The 20,966-nt window shown below is 40.9% G+C and overlaps 1 protein-coding gene across 2 annotated transcripts; it reads left to right on the forward strand.

Moving 5' to 3' along the window:
* Positions 1-15: 15 nt before the first annotated feature.
* Positions 16-13,719, forward strand: OSER1 (oxidative stress responsive serine rich 1). Of its 2 annotated transcripts, none has more exons than XM_008016703.3 (4): positions 16-132; positions 3,870-3,987; positions 7,457-7,570; positions 12,498-13,719. In XM_008016703.3, exons 2-4 carry the CDS (start codon positions 3,911-3,913, stop codon positions 13,183-13,185), a joined length of 879 nt encoding a protein of 292 aa, XP_008014894.2. In that variant the 5' UTR covers positions 16-132; positions 3,870-3,910; the 3' UTR covers positions 13,186-13,719. The 2 variants fall into 2 exon arrangements, with proteins under 2 accessions (XP_008014894.2, XP_008014887.2); XM_008016696.3 differs by lacking the exon at positions 16-132 and adding an exon at positions 182-729.
* The last annotated feature ends 7,247 nt before the right edge of the window (positions 13,720-20,966 follow it).

The raw sequence follows: 20,966 nt of genomic DNA on the forward strand, positions 1-20,966 counted from the left end.
GCGCAATGCGACTCCCGAGGCGCGGGCCGCCCCCTTGGCTGGTTTGGATCCGGGTCAGTTGGGCGCCGAGATTCGGGAGAGAAGCTGTGAACTGACTGCACCGCATCACCGGAGCGCCCCAGCTGCGAGGCGGTAAGTGCCCTGACGTGACGGGGAGGGGCCGCAGCATAGCGTCTCGGCCTGCACAGACGGTCTGGCCGCGGGCGGTTTTCCCCGGGCCCGCCCGCCTTGGGTCGCGTCGTCTCCCGACGCCTCCTGCCTGGGCCGGGCCTGGGCCTCTCCGCGCCCCCTTATCCGCCGCGGCCTGTGCCTGCTGGAGCTCCGAACTCCGCGCTCTCTCCCCTTCCCGCCTTCCTGTTCTCCCGCGGACCCCGCCCCGTCCCGCTCCTCCGCCGTCTCCCGCCCAGCGACAGCTTCCCCTTTTCGTCCTCCTTGGCCGCCCTTTGCCCCTTCCCGCCCTTTCCCTCTCGCCTCGGAGCCCCATTCTCGTTGGCTACCTCTTCGGCCCCACTCCTTTCTTCTTCCGCATCCCTGGTGCCTCGCTCCAACTCCAGCCTCTCGTTCTGACCGCGGGAATTTCCCGAGGAGCGCAAGTTTCCAGCTGGAGACCCCGGGCGGGCAGAGCCCCTGGACAGCTCCCCCCTCGGCGTTGTCCTCACACTCCAAGCCACCTCCTACCCCTCTGGGTTCTGACCAGGAATTTTCTCCGTTTGTGTTTAACCGCGACAGGTACAGACTCTGGGTGAAAAGAAAGAACTTCGTGCTTTGGCTGCAGCACTGCGAGTGTAAAGGGATGAGTGGGTTGCACGGAGAGGTGTGAATGTGTTTTTTGTCCTGGGGGCCGGTTGTTTCCTCCCGGTCTAGTTTGCCTCTTCGAGTTGCTGGACAGGGTTTTCTTCCCCATACTCCACGCTTCCTGGTGGTCTGGGAGTTTCGAAATCTTTAACGTGGTGATAACAACGCTTACCCGCGCCATCCCTTCTTGATCGTTCTTAGGTCTTCTCGGGCGTGGAAATGTAGACCTAGACTTGAGGTTCAATGAGGTCTTGGTTAAAACGGCAAGATAGAAGTAAGATTGTGACGCATCCATTTCGTTGAAAGGGAAAACCAGGAATTCGTCCTTTTGATGGAGGAACTTAGAATAACTGTAATTTTTGTAAGGTTGTGGAAAATCCGAGGCAAAGTTAAATTGCCCGGTTTGATTAGACTTAACATGAAGTAACTTCGAATAGGCTTTTTAAAGTTTCATCTCTTTGGATGTTGTTCAAGAGTTCACTGCAGTTAAAACGCCAAGACTGTCTCCCACAAATTTGATATTAATGAAGAAGGGCAAGCCAATTGTATCTGTTGTCCGGAGTTAGTTGTACAGCCCTTTCTTTGAGTGAATGGGGATCTGGGGATGCAGAGGAGCTTAATGAACCTTTTATAATTACAGAGATGCTCTTCTCTGGCTCTTAAGGTCATGCCTAACGCTCACGTTTGCTTTTGGCTAAAATAACTGAGAAAAAAGATGAGTAGTTAAAAATGCTGGAAGTCTGAAAATCGTTTAGACAGAACTTCATTCCTGAAGTTTTAATCTGTAGTCAGATTTTAATTCTGGCCTGTTTTGGTTTTTAGATGATAGATCTTTTAGTGTGTCAACAGGAATGTAAAGTTTGTATTAACATCTAGGGTGATCACCTGCCATGCTATTAAGTCAGCATAGTATAATTAAAAGTTACATATGTGGGTTCAGAGCCTCTTAGCACAGTGTTATATTGTAAGCTCTTGGAGGGCAGGAATGAGATTCTTCTAGTCCTTACAGAAATGGAGTTTAGGCTTCTATCCCTAGCATGCATTCTAGTGCCATGCACGTGGTAGGTATTCTGTAAATATTTGTGAACGAAATGAATTTCTGCCTGTAGGGTTCAGTAGTGTATACTTAAATGTGACATGTACATAAATGCTGACTAATTTCCAGAGAGGGCAAAAGAGGACTTGTGTGGGGTCTGCGGGTTGGGGAGACTGGCTCAGATGATTTATTAACTCGGTAAGGGCTGAACATTGACTAACGGATCATAAGGTAATTGAGGAACACTGTAAGTCAAACTTCAATTTAGTTCTACCAGCAGGAAGAATTTGTTTACAACCTACAGTAGTACTCTTTTAGATGATGTGAAACTTTGAAAATATTGAAATAAGTGATTGCTCACCTCTCCCCCCAGGTATATAGGAATTGATTGTGTATTTGGGGGGATCCTACCCTAAATTGAGAATTAGAGACTAGTGAAGCATGGGATTGTGTGGATAATGTTTCTTCATGTTTATGTACTTAAATACCAGCAAAATATACGTGGAGAATGTATTTAAATTTTTTTTTTTTTGTCCTAAGAAGTTGAAGTGCAGCCTGGCTGAAATTTTTTTTTAAAGTAGCTGAATTCTTTTGAGACTGTTTTCAGTGTTCCCCAGAGAGCTCTGCCTAAAATATCTTAACTTCTGCAAATAAATAAATAAATAAATAAAGTGAAAAGTCCTGATTCCTTGCCTTTTTATTTTGCGCTGGTACTACAATAATATAATGGTTACATTATATGAAACATGATGACACCTTGACCTTTGGAATATTAGAGGTCTCACAATAACTTCAGAGCCACCCTGAGAGAAACGAGCAGATATGAATCAGAGAGGACCCAAGGCCTGGTGGAGAGGCACTGCTCACTCTCAGAATGCCTAAGTGGGGTGGGGGCGGGCGGGGGTGGGTAACAGCTTAGAAATAAAGAGGTGAAGTGAATCTTTTGCTTCAGATATCCTCTATTTCTATTTTTTTCTGTACTTTTTTCTTTCTTTCTTTCTGATTGTCTCTGATATGTTCATAGATGCTGGTTTGCTTAATTTTTATTCAGGATTTGGTACTAATAACCCTGAGTGAAAAAATAATTTGGAGACTAGATTCAAGGGTTTTTTAACAGACTTCTTTGTTGTGTTTCTTGTTGCTTTGGTTGGTTCTTCATCTCCCTTTCTCTGTTTAAAATATAAAAATCAGGTGGAAAATATGGAGGACTTTGGTTAATCAAACTAGTTAAGAGATCATTTAATGGTGCGTCTACACAATAGTCATTTCTATTTTTTTTCTTTACTTTCAACCTTTAGGCTAAAGAAAAGTTTTTTTGTTTTTTTTTTTCTTTTTCCACTCATGTGCACAATAATTTTTTGTGGGGTTGCAAGTATATAGTTCATTTATTTTCTTTCTTGTTTAACAATTAATTATACTATTCCAGGCTATGAATAAAAACACAAATGGAAGTATCAGCCTTACTGGTAGAGTGTATTTATAATTCTGCTTTCACAGTGGTAACGCCTTGTTCTGTAAAACATATCTTCCTGAACATAGCTGTCTGGGTCAGGATTGCTCTAGAGAAATGCTATCATGTGTCATGAAAGTTATACTTAACTAGGGTTAGGCCAGACAAATACTCAGTGTCATTTTAAAGAATCAGAGTGCTATAATTTGAGCTATTCCCTTTTATTTCTGATGTCATTTTGTTCATAGATTTCTAGACCAACTGGGGAGATTCCCATGTTAAAAAGTCTGTTTACTGAAACAGATTTCAGATCATCTAGTTTCCAAAATTGTGTAATAGGATATTGGCATCAGGTATGTGAACAGTTTATATTCTGTCATAGTACATATCCATTTTTGGTATCATTTCATTTGTTTCCCCTTAAGAAAACCTATAGTCTCCAGTTATCTACACTGAAACTTCCTTTTTGAAATAAAAATTTGCTTTTTTTTTCCTAACAGTAAAGGTAACAGGAATGTAAAATCTTAAAAAAAGGTATACTTTTGATCCCGTCTGTTTTTACTTTGCTCACTTTATTTTCTTTTTTAGTGTTAACACGAACATCGATAAGTAGTGTAAAAACTTGCACAATGAAATCCGAAGCCAAGGATGGAGAGGAGGAGAGTCTACAGACTGCTTTCAAGAAATTAAGAGTGGATGCATCAGGGTAATTAAATATGTAATACATTATTTGGAATTATTTGTTTACTCATTCAAAATAGTCTCTTCTCCCTAAAAAGTTCTTCCTCTTTTAAAATTTCTCATTATTGAAAGAAGATATAAATGCTAATAGTGCAACACAACATCCTTCCAGATTCTGCACAGTTTTGTTTTAGTTTTAAAAAAAAACCCTTTGGTTAAATTTGAAAAGTAGCAGTTCATTTGCCCTCCTAGGTTGGGTGTTTTGGTTTTCGTTCACTTTGAGGAGGGCTTCCCCCCACCTCTTAATAAAAATTATCAAGTGGTGTCCCATCAGGGATTTTATCGTACATCTCAAGAGAATCACAATATTTTTCACTGAAAGTGGATTGGCTCAATAGAAATCTATGAAGACATTGTAGATTTCATGGTCTGTGATTGCTAAGTCTATCACCATGGAAACCTCTATTCAGTAGGGTTCTGTCACTGAGATCAATAACCTTGGACCCTTTGGCCAAACTAATTAGTGTACCTGCATACCAGCTGCTGTCTGAATGTTAATGTTTCACCCTTTGCAAAATGTTCTGTGTAAGACTCTTCTCACCCCAATTCTTTCTCCCAGGCCAAAAGAAATCAACATTTTTAATGGATATAAGAATTTCTTTTCATGAATGGAAACTAAACACTGGAAGCTCAGAGTAGAACACCCACAAGTAATAATAATCATCATTAGTGTTTATTATTTACTTCCTGTGCCCTAAACACCGGGTTAAGTACTTTGGGCACATTATTTAATCCTCACTACCACCTTAGTGCATGGATACTACTGTCATTTCAGTTTACAGATGAGACTCACACAAATTAAATTACTTACTAAAAGTCACATTGGTAAAAGTTGCAGAGCCAGGATCTGAACCTAGACAGCCTGTCTCCAGAACCTCTGCTCTTAACCATCCTTTATGTGGTACCTTGAAGACAATATGAAGAAATGCATGCAGTACCTAGCACAGAGTAAAAACTAGATGTTTGTTGTTGTTATAGCCACCTGCCTGTTGCTAGTACTATTTTTGGCCTATCAAATTAAAAGGTTTATGCTGATAGATTTGCACAGTAGATATTATAGGTGCTCATATTTGCTTCCATGATACTTCTAAAACGTATCTTTCGTCTTGATGGTTTTCTAATGTGGTCGTCTTGCCAGTTCATATCAGTACTTTGATAAATCGTCTTGGGAAACAGAAGCAAAGCAGAGAAGCAGATAGTTCCAGATTGTGGTTGCAGTGTATCCTTTGTGATTTCTTATATAGGAATAATTTTTTTAAATCAGGAAAATACTAGAAATGTGTACACACAATTATACATACAAATAAATCTCTTAGTGTGTAAATTTATATAAGTAACTCTTGATACACAGACTTCTTTCCTGATGTTTTAAAAGAAGTTGAAATGTAAAATAAAGCCAGGCTGGGCATGATGGCTCATGCCTAGTTCCGGCACTTTGGGAGGCCGAGGTGAGCACATCACTTGAGCTCAGGAGTTTGACACCAGCCTCGGCAACGTGGCGAAACTGTCTCTGCAAAAAAACCAAAAAATTGGCGTGGTGGTACATGCCTGTAGTCCCAGCTGCTCTGTAGGCTGAGGTGGAAGGATCACTTGAGCCCAGGAGGTGGAGGTTGGAGTGAGCCGAGATCGTGCCACTGCACTCCAGCCTGCACAACAGAGCGAGACCCTGTCTCAAAAAAAAAAAAAAAGTAAAATTAAGCCATTTTGGTATCCCTAAAAATTACTTGGAACATTATTTAAAAATTTTTCAAAATATATGGTCAAAAATTATGTATATGTAAAACCAAATGCTGCATGTTCTCACTTAGAAGTGGGAGCTAAGCATTGAACACACATGGACATGGGAACAGCAGATACTGCTGACTACTGGAGTGGGGAGGCCAGGAGCAGAATGTGGGTGGAAAACCTACCTATAGAGTACTGTGCTCACTACCTGGGTCCAGTATGCCCATGAACAATCCTACGCATGTACCACCTGTATCTAAAATAAAAGCTGAAATGAAAAAAATTATATATTTGTAGCATATATTCTGCCTTGAGTAAAATTATAAGGGAAGGAGAACATTTGAGAAAACAAAGTAAGAGAAGGGATGAGTCATTAGCATGACTAAGCAGAATAAGACTTGTGTAGTGGTGTATCATACATTCTAGTTGTTTTATATTGTTGCCAGTTTACAAATGGGACATCTGAGGATTGACTCATAAACTAACCAAGCCTTGCCAGGAATTTAGCATGATCCCGTTCAACAGGTTTTGACTCCTTAATGGTATTTGTCTTATTAGGACAAATCTCTATATAGATATAAATCGATATATATAACAAAATAATATCCTATTTATCTGACTGTAATATAATACATGTTTATAATAGAAAAATTTACGAAAACAAAACAGGATAAAAACGGAAGTAAAAATCACAGTTTACCATAACCACTGTTAACACCTATATCACTGGTTCATGATAGCCTATACTTATTTTACCTAGTTGAGATCATAATAATATGTATAGGTATTTAACCATGCTGCTTTCTCCTTACAAGCATTCCCCTATATCATTAAAAGTTCTTTGTACACCTAATTTCTAATAAATCCCCAACATTTTACTGTATAGGTGTGCCATAATTTAGAAATACAGTATTTTTTTTTCTATTACATATTTAGGTTATTCCCAGTTTTTACTTTCAGTTATGTTTCATTGAACATCCTTTCATTTTAGTAGATTAATGTCTCTTTCTAAAGAATTTTGTCAGCACTATAGCATGTATAGTAGGAGGGGTGTGTGTGTGTGTATGTTTATGTGTGTTGAAAAAGTCTGGAAGGATTTCCACCAATGTTCGATGTTGGTAGTCTCTGGGTTGTGAGGTTATGGATGATTCTGTTCTTCTTGCTTTTAGATTTTTTCGTGTTCTTTACTGGGAACCCGTATTATCTGTATAATTTTAAACCACAAGGATTTAACTCTGATTAATATTTCAAGTTTATTAGTTGCAAAAGTTAGAATATTTTTCTAAAAGTTGCATAATATTTGAAAATGTATTCAGTGTTAAGTTAGATGGAGTCTCCTAAAGTTTTTGCTTCTAAACTTAGTTCCATGACTCTGGTTTGCCTGCGTAAGATAAATGGTCAGTGTCATTAGCATTCTCTGACCATAAGGCCTGATCTGCCCCAGGGAAACAGCCTGAAAGTCTATTTATATCCTGCTGCTGGGTACACTTACCAATCATTCTTCGGCTTATGATTTTGTAGCCATGGGCTTTTAGGGATCCTCTAAATTTGGTTTTGAAGGAAAATGTACACTAAAAGCTGAGCAATTTTTGAGAAACCCAAACTGGAAAAAAAAATGTATGATAAAAATTGTATTTGAGTTAGTGAGAACAATATGTTCTCCTCATTTTATAGTGTTGTGTAGCCATAAACTTTGTTCTTGTCTTCAGGTCCATAGCATCTCTGTCTGTTGGAGAAGGCACAGGTGTCAGAGCACCAGTCAGAACAGCAACAGATGATACCAAACCTAAAACCACATGTGCATCTAAAGACAGTTGGCACGGGTAAGAGCTTCTTATTGAAATGATTTTCATTCCAATATTATAAAATATTATTGGATTTTCCTTCCTGAGTGTCCAGAAAAGAGTAGGTTATGATATAGAACCTAAGACCCAATGATTAGAGAAGGACCTATTCCTTCTTTTGCTGAATTTGCTGAGACTTTCTTTTTGGCCTTGTCCGTATTCAATTTTTACAAATATTCTATGTCTGTTTGAGAATATTGGGACTTCTCTCATTATTCTTGGATTCTATGTCCATTAAATCAGGCTTTTAAATGTGTTATTTGAACCTTTTTTTCAATTTTTTAGTTAACTTGACTTACAAATAATAAAGATGTATGTTGAAATCTACCCCATGGAAGTGAATCTGTCTATTTTCCCTTTAAATTCTTTGTTTTTGCTTTATGTATCTTGAGGTTATTTAGTTGGATTTATATAGCATAGGTTTTGAATGTTTTCCTCCTGGTGAATTGAAACTTTTATTATGTAGTGACATTCTTAATCCCTCATAATGGCTTTTGTCTTAAAGTTTTCTTCTAGTGAGTGTTTCCCTTGTGTGTCTTTTTATTTTATTTTTATTTTTATTTTTATTTTTTGAGACAGAGTCTTGTTCTTGCTCTGTCACACAGACTGGAGTGCAGTGTCACAATCTCAGCTCACTGCACCCTTCGCCTCCCCGGTTTGAGCAATTCTGCTGCCTTGGCCTCCCAGGTAGCTGGGGTTACAGGTGCCTGCCACCATGCCCAGTTAGTTTTTGTATTTTTAGTAGAGACAGAGTTTCATCACATTGGCCAGGCTAGTCTCAAACTCGTGACCTCAGGTGATCTGCCCACCTCGGCCCCCCAAAGTGCTGGGATTATAGGTGTGAGCCACACCTAGCCTTCTATTCTTTCAAGCATTCTGTGTTCTTGTATTTTAGCTGTGTTTCATATAAATATCGTATGACTAGGTTTTATTTTTTTCTGTTTTATTCAATGTGATCAGTTTTTTTTTAACTGCTGGATTTAGTGTATTTACGTTTATTTGATTATTGATATCTCCAGAAGTGATTCTGCCATTTTACTTTATTTGTCCTGCTTTTTTGTTTTTCTTTCCTTTTTTTCCCCCACCTTACTTCTCCTGGTTTCCTTTCCAATTGTTTCAAAACAATTGTTTGCAAGGATTTTGTTTGTTCTTTTCCTCTGGTGGTTTGGAAATGGCACACTTTGTTTCTATTCTTTCAGTAGTTGTTAGCCTTGATTTTGCCATGCGTGCTTTTAACAAAGACACAAATTAATGGTATTTTAGGTCTTCTCCTCAGAACCCCTTTCCTCCAATCTCCTGACTTCCATGATGTAGTTGCCCAGTATTTTAGTTGTGTTACTTATTTTTAATCTCACAAACTAGGTTTTATTATTGTTAAGCAGACAGTGTTTATTTAGATTTTTCTACTTGTTTATAACTTCTTTTCTCACCATACTTTCACCTCAGACCTCCCATATACAATCACTTACTTTTTTCCTAAAGTAGTTTTTTCAGTGAAGGGTTATTGCTAGTAAATAGGACCTCTGCATTGTATAATTCCATATAAATACATTTGAAAGGGCCCCTGATGTTAACGTCATGTCCTATTGGTAAATAACAATCATCTGTATCCGTGGGGGATTGATTCCAGGTCCTCCCCACTCACACACCCCTCTCAATACCAAAATCTGAGGATGCTTATGTCTCTTAGACAGAATGGTGTACTATTTGCTTACAACCTGTGCTCATTTTTCTGTATACTTTAAACCATCTCTAGAGTACTTATAATACCTACCACAGTGCTTACACAGCACTTCACTCATGCAGACTCAGCATAGTGCTCAGAGCACAGCAAATTCAATGTTTGCTTTTTGGAACTTGGTGGAAGGGATGTTTTCAGTCTGCTGCTAGTTGAATCCACAGGTGTAGAATCCATGGATACAGAAGACCGACTGTACTTTGCTTTCATTTATCTGAAAATGTCTTTATTTCATCCTTGTTTTTGAAAGATAGAGTTGATATACTTGACATATTTCTAGATTGACAGTTATTTTCTCTTAGCACTTAAATGAGGTATAGTTGATTGTCTTCTGGTTTCATTACATTGATATTGAAAAGCATACCTTCAATCCAATTGTTACTGATTTGGAAATAATCTTTCTAGTCTCTGGCTGCTTTTAAGATCTTCCTGTTGTCTTTGCTATTCTATAGTTTTGCTACAGAGTGTCTCTATGTGGATTTCTTTTTATCCTGCTCTGGTGTATTTCCTGTGTTCATAGATTCTCTTATCAAATCAGAAAATTTCTCAGTCATTATGTCTATGAAAATCACTTGTCCTCTGTATTCATTTCTTCAGAAATTCAGACTTACTCTGTCATCCCTCTTGACTTTTACATTTTTCCAAATCCTTGTCTCTGTACTGCCTTTTAGGTCCGGGGTTGGCAAACTTTTTTTTGTAAAGCACCATATGGTAAATTTTTTAGGCATTGGAGGCCAAGAAGCAAAATTCCAAGGATATTAATAAGTGCTTAAATAAGAGAGAAAACTCCTACTCTACCCTGTTTGCCTGGGGTTGGCCGTCCTGGCTGGTGGACACATTTTGTCTTCAGTTGCTGAGACAGTCGCAGGATAGAGTGACTAGCCTGAAAGGAGAACCTTGTGGAATGGGTGGGTAGCAGGTAGTGCCAGGGTCATTTCTACTCTCTGTTCCGGTGAGGCTCAGATCCCAGCATGCTCTTTTCTCCTCCAGAGATCCCAGCACTGGTTGGAGTCTTGAACTGAGATTCTCCCTCTCAATGATCAGCAGTTGCCAACAGTAGAGACCCAACATGTAGATGTTAGCCAGTGTGGGCGCTGGACAGTGGTGCAATGTGTCCACTGGCCAGGAAGGTGGGTAGGGAGAATAGGGACAGGGGAGGATCCTCTAGCCTGGTCTGTGGCTCACAGTGCTAGCCCACTGGAGCAATCAATGTCCACAAGCTGTACAAAAACAGGCAGGAAGCCAGATTTGACCCACAGGCTGTAGTTTGCTGGACCCTGTTACAAATAATTCAGATTTATTTTCCAGTCAGGTAATTCTTTCTTTAGCTGTGTGTACAAGTCTCCCGTTATCCATAGGGGATATGTTCCAGGAACCCCAGTGGACACCTGAAACTGCAGACAATATCAAACCCATTTGCCATCAGTCAGAACACGTTTTTGTTCATGTCTTCCACCCACACATTTAATGCCTTTTCTATCTTAACTAAGGACTTACATGCACTGTGGCTGTAACTTTTGCATTTGAAGTGCAACAGTAAGTCTATCACAAATTTTTTTTCCTTCCTCACCATTTTTCAGACAGGAGATTCGGTTTTACCGTACATCTTAGCAACCTCAGTATGTGTTTTGTTTTTTTCCTTTCCTTATTAAGTCAAGAACTTTCACCTTTTCTCTTAAAGAAGGCTGTCTTAGTTCATTTTCTATTGCTGTAACTGAATACCTGAGACTGGGTAATTTTTAAAGAGACTTATTTCTTATATTTCTGGAAGCTGGGAAGTGTAAGAGCATGGCACCAGCATCTGGTGAGTGTATCATTGCTGCATCATAACATGGGGAAGGATATCATGTGGCAAGGGGGCTCGTGAGAAGTAGCCAAACCGGCTTTTATAACAGAGCCATTCTTCTGATAACTGTCCCTCTCCCTCACTAACCTTTTAATTCATTAATCTGTGGATGGATTAATCCATTCTTGAAGGCAGAGCCCTTGTGACCCAATCACCCCCAAAGGTCTCAGCACTGATGCGTTCAGGACCAAGTTTACAACACATGAACTTGTGGGTGACACATTCTAACCACAGCAGAAGCACTTCGTGGCTTTCCTTGGTATACCCAAACTGCTAGCATCACTACTATTGCACTTGGGGCCATTGTTAAGTAAAATAAGAGTTACTTGAACACAAGCACTGCAGTACCATGATAGTGGATCTAATAACCAAGATAGCTACTAAATGACTAATGGGTAGGTAGCATATACAGTGTGGATACCCTGGACAAAGGGATGATTCACATCCCAGGTGGGATGGAGCAGGATGGTGCAAGATTTCGTCATGCCACTCACAGTGGGGCGCAATGTAAAACTTACGAATTGTTTATTTCTGGAATTTTTTATTTAATATTTTCAGACCATGGTTGACTGCAAGTAACTGAAACTGTAGAAAGTGAAACCATGGATAAGATGGGACTACTGTGTTCTGTTTAGCTCATTCATTTTAATTCCAAATAAAACATTTTTTTTTTTTAGTGCCCTGTTTGGTTCTTGTCTCTAATTCACTTAGCAGTTTTGAGTATCTTTTCTTTTCACTCAGTTCTTTATTTAAATGTTTTATAAATAGTTACCTTACATAGTGTGTCCAGTAATTCCCAGTATCTGAAAACCTCAGGGATTGTAAATATTGTTAGTTTTTTGGTTTTGATTGACTGGCTGTTACCAATGATAGAAACGAATCAAAAATCTATTTAATAGTAATGGCATAATGGTCATTTGTAACGTTAGCCTCACAGTGGTTCTGACGCTGCTATATTCAGGTTTAGGGCACAATATTTAGACTTTACAGGATTGGTTTCAGTTGTCTGTTTGAGGTGCTTCCCTCAGACTCACTGGTCAAAGGCTCCCAAGGTGTTCTCTCCCAAATGTTTGGCCCAAGTGATTCAGTTAAAAAATACCATTATCTCACCTGGTTGTATAGCTTGCTAATAAGATGATTTTGAAGGTTTTGAGACACAAAGACTTAGGCAGCATGGAAATGGAGGCAGGTGCATCTCTTGCGGGAAATTTATGAGCTTAGACTCGTAAATCTGACGGGAGGTAAATTTCCTATTATCATAAAGAATCTGTTTAGGACAGCTCTGTATCCCAGCATCTTCTTGTGTATATTTTTCCTCTTAGGTCTACAAGGAAGTCTTCACGAGGAGCAGTGAGAACTCAGCGTCGTCGACGTTCTAAGTCTCCTGTCCTTCATCCTCCAAAGTTTATACATTGCAGTACAATAGCATCTTCTTCCAACAGTCAACTGAAGCACAAAAGCCAGACTGACTCACCTGATGGCAGCAGTGGGCTGGGAATTTCAACCCCGAAAGATTTCAGTGCAGGAGAAAGCTCTACTTCTCTCAATGCTAATCACACAGGGGCAGTCGTTGAGCCTTTGAGAACTTCTGTTCCAAGGCTCCCATCAGAGAGTAAGAAGGAAGACTCCTCTGACGCTACCCAAGTCTCCCAAGCAAGTCTCAAAGCCAGTGATCTCTCTGACTTTCAATCCGTTTCCAAGCTAAACCAGGGCAAGCCATGCACATGCATAGGCAAGGAATGCCAGTGTAAGAGATGGCATGATATGGAAGTGTATTCCTTTTCAGGCCTGCAGAGTGTCCCTCCCTTGGCTCCAGAACGAAGATCCACACTTGAGGACTACTCGCAGTCGCTGCATGCCAGAACTCTGTCTGGCTCTCCCCGATCCTGTTCTGAGCAAGCTCGAGTCTTTGTGGATGATGTGACCATAGAGGACCTATCAGGCTACATGGAGTATTACTTGTATATTCCCAAGAAAATGTCCCACATGGCAGAAATGATGTACACCTGATAGCAAGAAGCGAATTCATATGCTTTAAACCAATGAAGGCTTGTCAAAGAGATTTAGTTAATGGCAGACCTTGTGGCCACTTTGTGTGAGAAGACATCTCTTTCTGCTCACTGTGCTTGCAATAAAAACTTTACTTGGCATCTCAGTTAATCTTCATTCTTTAAACTTACTCTCTGAGTTCTTCCATACACTTCAAGGCAAGCAGATCAAAGAAAAATTTAGAAATGTTCCTGGGGGATGAAGAAACTATAATTACTTGAGACTGGCAGCAGTGGGTGAAAGCCTTTGTAAAACAGTGCATTTTTCAGATTTGTTTAAGGTTTGGTAGCCAAGGAAAGTAAAATGTGATTTTGTAACTGCACTAAACATTTGTCATGCTGTAGTTGCCAGCCCAGAATATTAGAAGTTACAAGACTGATTTAAACCATCTCTGATTTAATGCAAGATCTATTGTGTCTATAAAGATTTCTCATGTTATTGTTAAGCCAGAGATCTAAGGTTTAGATTCAATTTGAATAAACTAGCTGGCCTGCCCTCTATTGTTTGAGAGAGTTATTAACCATCACTAAAGAAGCCCCTGCTGGTGCTATTCATCCTGAGACATGTTACATGCAGTTACTCAAGCAGCTTGGAATGGGCTGCTTCAGTTGGAGGGAGGAGGTGTAATATTTGAAACTAGTGTGTGTCTTCACCATCTCCAGCGTTTTAAGTATATGGTGTGTTTTTTTGTTATTAGTTGTAATACAGGTCTCATACCTCAGTTTCAGATGTTCTAGATGGTTACCTCTTTGAGCTGCCCTGTCACCCCAGCAACGCCAAAAGAGAATTTTGTACATTCTGTATCCCACAGATTTGGTCAACCATTTCAAAATCCCCCCCAGTTTGGTAAAAAAAATCTGTCTTCAGTTTCAGCTGGATGATGAATCCTTGTTTTTCACGTGGCTCCAAAAAGAATGTTGCATGTGTTCAGACCATCCTAAGCAGGGCCACCAAATTTAGTGACAGTGTCTAGTTATGTTAGCAATAATGTTAACAGAAGCTTTTGTTTAAATTACAAAATACATTTATACTATTTACTAAAATATCGCGCTGGCTGTCTGGTTGATTGATGATAATGGGATGTGGGCTTCAACAAATAGGTGATTTGTTCTTGGGGGAGAGGGGAAGGGTGTTTACTAGAAAAACCCTAAGCTTAAGTAGTGGGAGTCCTCTACTGGTCATTGGTTTAGTGTGGATTTAGTGACATCTGAAGGCTTTGGTTAAAGGGAGGGAGCAAAATACCTTATCACAGCTCTAGAAGCTGTGACATATTTCCTAATAATGGTGACAGAAGGTGCACTAGTTAGTATATCTGAGGCAGAAATTCTCAAACTTTTTGTAAGCACCTCCTTTACACTGACAAATTCAGGACCCAAAACGTTTTGTTACAGTCTCCAAAAGGATGTATGTTAATGTTTACCATATTAGAAATTTAAGATAATTTTAAAATATTTAATTCATTACAAGCTAACAATTTCTGAATGAAAAATAGCTTTTCCAAAACAAAAAATATTAGAAGAGTGGCATTGTTCTACCTTTTTGCAAATCTTTTTTAATGTTTGGCTTAATTAGAAGACAGATTCTCATATGTTTCTGCACTCAGTCTCTGGGATATCGCATATTGTGTGGTCTCTGGCAAACTTTTGTACACTTGTGAGTATGAATGTGAAAAAGGCAACTACAGGTTGAATATTGCTTACATGAAATACTTGGGACCAGAAGTGTTTCGGATCTCAGAATTTTTTTAGATTTTGAAAGATTTGCATTACATGCTTACCAGTTCAGCTTCCGTAATCCTAAAAGCCAAGCTGCTCCAATGAGCAGGTCCTTTGATCCTCATGTCAGTGCTCAAAAAGTTCTAGATTTTGAAGCATTTCAGATTAGGGAACCTCAACCTGTAATGTTTTAGTACTATGAAAATAATGTTGACCTCAGATTTCCTAAAAGGGCATCAGGGACTCCCAGGGATTCCCAGACCCAAATTTAAGCTTCTGGTTGTAAAGGTACCACCCTGCTTTCACCTCCACAACTAATGTTTTGGCTCACCTTTAAAAACCAAAAACTGGGCTGGGCGCGGTGGCTCACGCCTGTAATCCCAGCACTTTGGGAGGCCGAGGCGGGCCGATCACAAGGTCAGGAGATCGAGACCATCCTGGCTAACACAGTGAAACCTGTCTCTACTAAAAATGCAAAAAATTACCTGGGCGTGGTGGCGGGCGCCTGTAGTCCCAACTACTCAGGAGGTTGAGGCAGGAGAATGGTGTGAACCCAGGAGGCGGAGCTTGCAGTGAGCCGAGATCGCACCATTGCATTCCAGCCTGGGCGACAGAGCGAGACTCCGTCTCAAAAATAAAATAAAAACTGGAGAGGAGTGGAGCTATTGTAATTAAGTAGTGAGCTATTCAAGTTCATCTTAAGTGGGTTTAACATGTTCTTTGAATTAAGACGAGTTCTTAAGCCTTTAAATCCCTTTTAGTTTGCTTTCCAAGCCAGCGGTCTGGTTATTTGCTTAGTGCTGTATGTTAGTGCAGCAGTCACCAGAGAATGATGATACGTATATTTTTCATACGAAGGTGTTAGGGGTGTAAGGATTGAAAAGGGCAAAGTTCCAGTGACCTACTAACTCAAAATCCAACTTGGATAAAAGTTGAGTCATTCCCGATTTGTGGGAATAAGTTGTAAGTTATCTACATCTCAGCAAAATCTTCCTCAAAACATGAATCTTGAAGTTAAAAATTACTCTGCTCAGACCCAGTTGGGCCAACTTTAACATCAGGGTCCCTTTCTTTTGTGAATGCGACTTACCAAACTAACCTCCTTTCTCTCATACATCTAGGAAAATGGATTTGGTTTGTGGATTGAGGGATTAAGTCTCACTCTGATGTTCCAAAAAAGTAACATCTTGATTTCCACATGTCTTTATTGAACAAGTTTTCATTGAATGTTCATTCATTCATTCATTCATTCATTCATTCAATGAGTATGAAGTGCTTACAACACATCAGGGACACTGTACTAGAGCCTGGCAGTCGAACAGTAAGCAGAATAATATCCTTGTCCTCAGTAGAGAAAGGTGATGAACATATAAGTTGTATGGAGAGAAGAAGAATTAGGAGATAGGAAGGGGTGGGCTAGGGATAGGGTTGCTATTTGGGGTGAGCAGAGAAGATGCTGTGATAAGGTGATATTTGAGCAGAGACCTGAAGGAAGTAAGAGAGTGAGCCATGGGGGCACCTGAGGGAGGGGCATTCTTGGCAGAAGGAACCACAAGGATGTCAATGCAGCTTGAGCAGGTGGGGTCAGAGAGAATTCGGTCAGACCAGATCATGGAGGGCCTGATAGGCCATTTTAAAGGTGTTGATTCTTACTGTGAGTGAGATAGAGAGCCATTTGGGGGAGCAGAGGAGAGAGACATCACCAGACTTAGCTTTTTTTTGGAGACAGAGTCTTGCTCTGTCACCCAGGCTGGAGTGCAGTGGCACGATCTCAGCTCACTGCAACCTCCACCTCCTGGGTTCAAGCAATTCTCGTGTCTCAGCCTCCCAGGTAGCTGGGATCACAGGTGTGCGCCACCATGTCTGGCTAATTTTTTTTGTATTTTTAGTAGAGATGGGGTTTTGCCATTTTGGCCAGTCTGGTCTTGAACTCCTGACCTCAGGCAATCCGCCCACCTTGCCCTCTGAAAGTACTGGGATTACAGGCATGAGCCACCATGCCCAGCTGAGACTTAACCTTTTGAAAGAGCACTGGCTACTGTGTGCAGACTAAGGGAAGGCAAAGAGGACAGTTAGGAGGCTACTGCAGTGAGTCAGGCCATAGGTTTGGTACTGGGTACTTGGCAGTGCAGGAGATAATATGTGTTCTGGAAGGTTTTTTTTTTGTTTTGTTTTGTTTTGTTTTGTTTTAGACGGAGTCTCGCTCTGTTGCTCAGGCTGGAGTGCAGTGGCGCAATCTCAGCTTACTGCAATCTCTGCCTCCTGGTTCAAGCAATTCTCCTACCTCAGCCTCCCGAGTAATTGGGACTACAGGCGCATGCCACCACACCCGGCTAATTTTTGTATTTTTAGTAGAGATGGGGTTTCACCATGTTGGCCAGGCTGGTCTCGAACTCCTGACCTCATGATCCACCCGCCTCTGCCTCCCAGAGTGCTGGGATTACAGGTGTGAACCACTGTGCCCAGCCTGTTCTAGAATTATTTTAATCCAAATCCCTTCAGGGATTTGCTGATGGACTAGATTTAAGGTGTGAGAGAAAGACAGGAATGAAGGTTGACTCCAAAGGTTTTAATAAGTTTGTGGAGTCGGCTGGAGGGACAAATTTGCAAGTGGAGATTGAGAGTTTTGTTTGTTATTGTCAAATCTGAGATGCTCATGAGATGTTTAGAAATGTTGAGTAGGTGGCTGGATGTCTTGACAGAAGATCAGGGGAGTGGTGCAGCCTGGGGACGCAGACTTTGAAGTCATCGGTAGAAGGAGTTTATGTAAAGTCATGTGACTAGAGACCTCCTCAGAAATGAATGTAGATAAAGAAGCCAGAGAACGAAGGTCTGGCACATTCCCAAGGTACAGAACTCAGGGGGATGAGGAGGAACCAGTAAGGCAGGAGCAGAACCAAGAGAGAGAGATTCTAGAAGTCAATTGAAAAAGGATTTCAGAAGGGGTCATCAGCTGCTAGATGCTGGGAAGACCAGGAGCACTCACTATATGCAGGCACTGGGTAGACACAGATGAGCTGCAATACCTACTGTACAACAGGTGCTCAGGTTTTTTAATAAATAAGTTCTGGGGTACATGTTCAGGACATGCAGGTTTGTTACATAGGTAAGCATGTGCCGTGGTGGTTTGCTGCACCTATCAACCCATCACCTAGGTATTAAGCCTATTAAGCCCTGTATGCATTAGCTATTTATCCTGGTGCTCTCTCTCTCTTCCTGCTCCCCCACCCTACCCACAGGCCCCATTGTTCCTCTCTCTGTGTCCATGTGTTTCCATTGTTCAGCTCCCACTTAAAAGTGAGAACATGTTTGGTTTTCTGTTCCTGTTAGTTTGCTGAGAATAATGGCTTCCAGATCCATCCATGCCCCTGCAAAGGACATGATCACCTTCCTTTTTATGGCCGCATAGTATTCCATGGTGTATATGTACCACATTTTCTTTGTCCAGTCTATCATTGATAGACATTTGGGTTGATTCAGTGATCACTAGAGAAATGCAAAATCAAAACCAGAATGAGATACCACCTCACACCAGTCAGAATGGCAATTATTAAAAAGTCAACAAACTAGAAACAAAAGATGCTGGTAAGGCTCTGGAGAAATAAGGATGCTTTTATACTTTTGGTGGGAATGTAAGTGAGTTCAACCCTTGTGGAAGACATTGTGGCGATTCCTTAAAGACCTAGAACCAGAAATACCATTTGACCCAGCAGCCTCATTACTGATTTATATTCCCAAAGGAATATAAATCATTCTATTATAAAGATACATGCACACCTATGTTCACTGCAGCACTATTCACTATTTTTTGGAAAGAAGAAAATCCTTGCTTTAACAACTCATAGTTTGGGGGAGGAGCCAGCATGTGGGAAGGGCACTAGTCCAGCCAGGAAACCTGCCTGGAAAAGCTTCCAAGGGTGATGAGGCTCGCTCTGCTGAACCTTCCACGGCTGAGAACTCCAATGGATTTCTGGGCACAGTCCTTCTCTTTGTTCTGGATTTTCAGTTCTCTCCCTTTGAGGCTCCCAGAGAAGCAGTCAAGCTTGAGAAGTTGAGCAGGAAATAGAGGGAGAAAGTGACCAGGGAACAGAACAAGGGAGTGGGAAGAGATCTGGGATGAAGAGAGGGAATAGGCTAGCTGCCTTTAAAACCAGTTTATAATTATTTCAAGTTTATTTTATTTTTTATTTTTATTTATTTATTTTTGAGATGGAGTCTCACTCTGTTGCCCAGGCTGGAGTGCAGTGGCACCATCTTGGCTCACTGCAATCTCTGTCTCCGGGGTTCAAGTGATTCTCCTGCCTCAGTGCCCCCAGTAGCTGGGGTTACAGGAAGATTCCACTATGCCCGTCTAATTGTTGTATTTTTAGTAGAGAAGGGGTTTTGCCATGTTGGCCAGGCTGGTCTCGAACCCCTGACCTCAGATAATCCACCTACCTTGGCCTCTCAAAGTGCTAGGATTACAGGCGTGAGCCACCGCGCCCAGCCTATTTATTTTTAAATTATAATAATAATTATTATTTTTGAGAGAGGATCTTGCTCCATCACTCAGTCTGAAGTGCAGTGGTGTGATCATGGCTCCCTGCAGCCTCGACCTCCCAGGCTCAAGCGATCCTTCTGCCTCAGCCTTCTGAGTAGCTAGGACCACAGGCATGCACCACCATGCCCGGCTAATATTTCAAGTTTAGTAAATTCCATTGGATTTGAAGAACTTGTTTTTTCTGAGGAAAGTCTGTTGTAATGCATGTAACACCACAAGAGGTCTCCCTTTCCCTGAAATGCATCTGTTTAAAAGGCAGGACGAATGGTAACTTATCAGAAAGCTCTGGGCAGGTAAGGCCAGTACCAAATTTGGCAAAGAATCTTACTTAAACTTTACAAAGTCATAGTATCCCTTTACCAGTAACTTCGTTTTTCAGTTTAAAACATGAGAATAAGGAGTGCTTCGATGTCAAGATATTTAATATTTGGGAAGGGTTCTCTCTTCCCTCTTTGATGACTATTTTATTAAGCCTGAAAAGTAATTTAGTATGTAAGAGTAATACTCATAAGTGCTAACACTGATTGTACGTGTAGTGTGTTCTGAGCCTTTTTGCAGTATTAATTCTGTAATCCTCACCCAGTCATATAAGGTAGATACTGTTATTCTTGATACCAATAATCCTCTGAGGTAGGGACTTTTACAGATGAAAAACTTGCAGTTTGGAGAAATTGACAATTGGTCCCAGGTCACACAGCTTGTGAGGGGCAGGACTGGGATTTGAAGATGTATCTAACTCCAAAACTACTCATCCTGCAGTAAACGGATTCATGAATCTTTATGTTATTAAACAGTTTCTTAATTTGAAATTTTACCATGGTTTCGTTGTTATTTTCTATCCATCTATTTATTTATGTTTTGAAACAGGGTTGCCCAGGCTAGAGTGCAGTGGCACCAAAATGGCTCATTGCAGCCTCCAACTCCTTGACTCAAGCGATCCTCCTGCCTCAGCTTCCCATGTAGCTGGGACCACAGGTGTGTATCACCACACCTGGCTAATTAAAAAAATTTTTTTTTAATTGTAGAAGTGGGGGTCTCACTTTGTTGTCCAGGTTGGTTTCAAACCCCTGGGCTCAAGCAATCCTCCAGCCTTGGCCTCCCAAAGTGCTGGGATTACAGGTGTGAGCCCCTATACCAGGCACTTAGAGTGTTTTTAACCAGAGATGAGAGTCAGATTCATCTGACGAGCTTTTAAAAGAATTCGACTGCCCAGGTCTTCTCCCAGGACAATCTAATTCTGTAGGTCTCAGGTGGGGCTCTCGGATCTCTTTATATTTTTAAGTTCTATAGGTGGTTCTTGCGTGTAGTAAACCTGGGTAGAGAGCTACCCTAGGGAGCTGCTATGAATGGACAGTGGTTAAATTCACATAGGTGGAACACCCTGCTAAGATGCAGCAATGGCCGCCTGGCCTAAGCGTATGATTACAATATTGAATCCGCAGCTCAAACTCCCCTAGCTTCCAGTTGGAGATGCTCTTCCCCTGACA

This window comes from Chlorocebus sabaeus, chromosome 2 (assembly GCF_047675955.1).
Source record: "Chlorocebus sabaeus isolate Y175 chromosome 2, mChlSab1.0.hap1, whole genome shotgun sequence".
Lineage (NCBI taxonomy): Eukaryota > Metazoa > Chordata > Mammalia > Primates > Cercopithecidae > Chlorocebus > Chlorocebus sabaeus.